At 27.2% G+C, this 4,973-nt stretch overlaps 1 protein-coding gene across 2 annotated transcripts; it reads left to right on the top strand.

The window, feature by feature from the left end:
• Window positions 1-1,163: 1,163 nt before the first annotated feature.
• Window positions 1,164-3,609, top strand: LOC109340476 (protein TIFY 10B-like). 2 transcript variants are annotated; one of them, XM_019578185.1, is made up of 5 exons: window positions 1,164-1,423; window positions 2,148-2,243; window positions 2,659-2,912; window positions 3,008-3,065; window positions 3,300-3,609. In XM_019578185.1, exons 1-5 carry the CDS (start codon window positions 1,263-1,265, stop codon window positions 3,406-3,408), a joined length of 678 nt encoding a protein of 225 aa, XP_019433730.1. In that variant the 5' UTR covers window positions 1,164-1,262; the 3' UTR covers window positions 3,409-3,609. The 2 variants fall into 2 exon arrangements, with proteins under 2 accessions (XP_019433730.1, XP_019433729.1); XM_019578184.1 differs by having other exon boundaries at window positions 1,165-1,419; window positions 2,135-2,243.
• Window positions 3,610-4,973: the final 1,364 nt, after the last annotated feature.

A 4,973-nucleotide genomic window follows, 5' to 3' on the forward strand; every position in this document is an offset into this window, starting at 1 on the left:
TGAATTAGAGTGAGTCTTAATTAACTCTTATGGTACAAAATAGCATAATAAATCTTAGGTAATAAAACTTAAGGAAGAAGGTACCATAATGATCTTGCCAAACACGTTCATAAACTAATTAGAGAAACACTTATAATGAGTTCAACGTTGAAATAATAAATAAAACGGTAGGCGCGTTAACGGCACGGATAAACGGAGTTAGAGTGAACAAGAAGCATAAAAGTGAGCGACAAACCTTTGCCGTTTCCGTTTAGTTAACCACCGCAAAGAACACGTGATGTAAATTGAAGTAACAATAATGAAAACAAACCAATCAACATATTTAAAAATAATTAAATAATAAAAATCTACAATAAAGTAATGTGATAACAGTGCAAGTGGAAAAACGCAACATCATAAACAAATTAAAGTAAGAGACAGCGTTAAGAAAAGAAAACAAGAGTCAAATACACCAACTTTAATATACTCATATATTCCTCGTGCTTCAATTAATCAATTTGGCTATTTCCGATTACCAAAAAAAACAAACAAAAAAACGTTTATTTCATCTATTTCATATTTTTGATGTCACTCCTAACAAAACATTAGTATAACAATACAATGTTTCTTTAGATATCAGAAACACCAAAAAAAAATCAAATATTGATTCTTAAAAGGCAACTATATCTTAAATCAATTATTTCCTTACCCACAAAAATTTTAATGTAATTTTTCATATTATTCATTTTTTTTTGACATTTTACAAACTCAATATATTTTATTTTTTATTTATATCATTATTTATTACTCATATTTTTTCTGCTTATTTTTTTTATTTAATTTGCAATGTTGAATATGAAGTTATTTTAATTAATCAAATTATATCAATTTTTTAAAATATTAAATACTTTCTTAAATTATATATAACTTTAAACATCAAAATATATCAAATCAAATGGATGATTGCGTTGGTTTAAATGATTTTATTGTATTTTATAATAGAATTTAAAATTTATACATTATCATTAATATGTATTACTTTTGTTTGAGAGTCAATAACAATTAAGATATAAATGATGCATGATTTATTGTTAGTATATACATATTATATTTTTTATAATATAAACTTTCTCATTTTATGATCATACACATTTTTCTATATATATAAGATGAAGCCTAGGAAACAAAGATCATCATTATCATTACTTGTTTGTAACTCCTTTCACAGACCCTTGTAGTCAAAGCTTGTTCTCTCTATTTTTGACACAATTCTCTGAATAAACATGTCTACCTCATCAGAGTTTTCTGACCAGAAACCATTGAGGTTGCCAGAGAAAACAAGTTTCTCTCACACTTGTAATCTTTTGAGTCAATATATAAAAGAGAAGGGTAGTTTTGGAGATCTTAACCTTGGGATTACTTGCAATACAGAACCAAGTGGTATGTATTGTTATACTTTTTCCAAAAATAAATTTTTTATTTTATTTGTTTTCCTTAGAAAGTTTTGGATTCTGATGAGTTTTTTGTTTGCCCTCTAGAAAGTTATAATGTTTTTATTTATTTAACTTAGTTGTTTTATGAGATGGTGGAGTTGGAATCTTGATGGTTACTTATTCTTTACCTCTTGGTTTGTTCTTATATAAATAGTAGTAAAGAAAAGCAGATTATAAGTCATTCTTAAGTTTCTCTATTTTTGTTTAATTGAATTGTTCAATTTCTTCAATTGTTCTGATTTACTTAGCTAACATATGGCTTCAATTTCTAACATTTAAGTCTCTAACTTAGAGATAGAGGAATGATTGAAAGTTATTGAGAAAGAAATTGAAAATTAGAGAGAATGTTAAGTTTGTACAGATATCATATGCACAATATCATATGCACGAACGATGTCTCTTTCCATGTCCCAAGCCAATAAGAAAGATACTTTTTGTTTTTAGAAATTTTCTTTCATTCATTTGACAATATCTGATTAGTCCAGGAGGTGATCCTTATCCGTTTAGTATGCTAAGATACGTATTTTAGAAGTTTCAAAACTTTTCTCCTTACAAAACTGAGAAATTTGGTCCCTTCCAATTTGGTTGTAAGTTTTCACATATTTTGGGTACTTTCTCTTTCAAGATTATTTTTGTTGTTGCTGATTCCAAATTTTTTACAGGGTTACCTGTTACATCTTGTCAATCTGCAACAACCATGAACTTGTTTCCTACCAAAGAAAATAATATGGCACCAAAGAACCTGACAGCTATGGATTTGATCAATTCTAGGTGAGTTGTTTTGCATTCTTAATTCTTTTGGTGGGAGTGGTTGCCTTTCCCAACAAATGTCACTCATAGAAATTGAACTTTTGACATTTTAGTCATCTTGGGATCTAGTGGAGCCTTATACTATTAGACTAACACCTTGTTGGTAGAAGATAATTAATGTGTAATGAATACAACCATTCCATAACTACTAGTGTTTATTTAAGGTTTTTTAACCTCATTGGTGCTTAGGATAGATAGATTTTCTTGAAAATGTTCTATTAAAAAATCACCCTAGGCTAAAGTTATGAAAACCCTTTTATTTAATTCTGATAGAGTTTCAAAGAAGTGGAAAAAACTCATACTTCATTTATGACTATTTAGTTATGAAATTAGTTACCTTAACACTAACTTATGGTTATTCATTCATGATCTGCAGTGCAGTTAAGTCTGCGAACAGGGGACCTAAAGCTGCAGAGTTGACAATTTTTTATGGTGGACAAGTTATAGTATTTGATGATTTTCCGGCCGATAAAGCCGATGAGCTCATGTCGTTTGCCGGAAAAGGAATCTCCCAAAGCAACACTTACACTCTTAGCCAGCCTTCATTTGCTCATAATTTGGTCAGAACTTCTGCTGATTCATGTGCTCCAGTTATTCCTCAACCATCATTAAGACCTCCTGTTGTTTGTGGTAATTTCTTTGATTCCTAATGCTTGATGAGTGAAAAGAATGTTGTTGTGTTATGAATAATTGTTTTTATGATCATAAGTTTCATATTTGTATAGATCTACCAATTGCAAGGAAAGCTTCATTACATCGGTTCTTGGAGAAGAGAAAGGATAGGTAGAACATCTCAACCATATATAGAAAATTCTGAAAGATATGTGTGTTTTAAATAAATTGAATTGATTCTTAAGGGTCTGATTGCGAGTTGAGTTTTGAAAAAAAATGAAGTGAAAACTAAGGCTCGGAAGCCGTTAACATTGTTATTTTAAACCTTTTGACTAGGTTCTTGTTGATTTTGCTAAGTTGACTAATATTGTTATTTTCCCATGATTTGTTTTTTTTCTTTTACAGAATTGCTGCAAAAGCACCATATCAAATAACAAGATCCATGGAAATTTCTAACAAGTCAGTTGAATCTATGTCATGGCTTGGATTGGGTTCTAAATCACATCAAATCTAAGAGCAACTACACTTTTATGTTTAATGTTGTTTTGGTACAACATTTATATGTAATTTTGAGCATTTTTGTTACTTGCTCATGAATCATGATTAATATATTTTGTGGGCTTCAGAATATGCCCTCTATTTTTCATATTAACTTTGCCTCTGTTGGGCCTTATAGAGATCTAACTATTGGTGAGTCTCAAGTATGATTGTTACATACACATAACACATCCAATTTTGATTTATGATTCTTTTTATTTTTTTTTAAGAGAAAAAATGTATGTACTGATAATATATATTTTATATAATATTATTGTATTCCATCATTATGTTTTATTATCACGACTTTTTAAAAAAGTAATACAATTGACTGTGTATAAATATTTATACTATACATAAATATTACACAAATGTTTATAATTAAGAATAACTCTTTTATGTGTCAGAGCATGTAAGTAACAGTTATCTTTTATGTTGAGATTTTTTTGAAGTTATTAATTTAAAAATTATGTAATTAATTTTTTTTAAATAATTTATTAATATCAAGTTTAAAACACCATAACTTGAAACACATATGACCTATAATCGTGTTTTGAGGTTTTTTTTGTTGAGATTTTGTTATATACATCATGTTTCCAAAATGTTATTTATATATATTTTTAAAAAGTAATACATATTGTAATATTTATTTAGCAATTAAAGGTTGAACTAATTAGTAAAGAATTGAGTCATAGCCTAAAAAGATTGTGAGTTAAACTCTCATTGCTGTCGTGGACTCGTGGGGAACTCATTAGTTGATCACTATAAGTGTTCATAGCTTTTTCTTACTAAAAAATGTTAATTATAAACTATTTGTCTAATTAATTTATGCATATTAGTTTTCTTCAAATTTAAAAGATTGTATTATAAAAAAAAAGAATTATTCATTGACTGAAAATAAACATTACAATTTGAAGACATTGAAATTAAAAGGCAATTTTAATGAGCATAATCTCATATTTCTACTAGTTCTATCTTGAAGTACCATTAGATTGAAAGAAATGTTCAGACCTAAAGTTTACATGTTAACAATAATCAACAATAATGAATTATTTGTTGTTGATGTGTCATTACTACAATTCTATGGAATATTATACTCTTTTTCTTTCTAAATTATTTTTTTTTGCATTTTTCCAGTACAAAAAAACTGACACTAAAAAATGAGATTGCTACATAAATAAAATAGAAAGACAAAATGTAAGTTTGAGCATTTGGGCCGGTAAGAGACTTTACCCAACTTAGCACATTCTTGATGCAATGTTAAGTTTTATAAACAAATTAAACCACTTTCACGTATATTAAGGAAATTAATTAAAATATAACTAATTGTTATGATTTAATAAAAAACTAACAAATAATTATAATTATTATTTAAGATATGATATAGGGGAGTTGTTTTAATTAAGTTATATTGAAAACTATTAATGTATTTAATATGCTTATATCTTAGAAAAAATGTTGCCATTTTTTTTGCTTATCTAATTCTCATTTACATAGTATTTTATTTATCAAATTTTATCTTAATTAAATTTAATTATGTAT

This window comes from Lupinus angustifolius, unplaced genomic scaffold (assembly GCF_001865875.1).
Source record: "Lupinus angustifolius cultivar Tanjil unplaced genomic scaffold, LupAngTanjil_v1.0 Scaffold_181_13, whole genome shotgun sequence".
Classification (NCBI taxonomy): domain Eukaryota; kingdom Viridiplantae; phylum Streptophyta; class Magnoliopsida; order Fabales; family Fabaceae; genus Lupinus; species Lupinus angustifolius.

Bases quoted from the DNA above. Each gene is read 5' to 3' on its own strand.
- LOC109340476 (XM_019578184.1), top strand. From the start codon at position 1,263: ATGTCTACCTCATCAGAGTTTTCTGACCAGAAACCATTGAGGTTGCCA. The intron at 2,244-2,658 runs GTGAGTTGTTTT...CATGATCTGCAG, and splicing joins ATGGATTTGATCAATTCTAG to TGCAGTTAAGTCTGCGAACA. The intron at 3,066-3,299 runs GTAGAACATCTC...TTTCTTTTACAG, and splicing joins TTGGAGAAGAGAAAGGATAG to AATTGCTGCAAAAGCACCAT.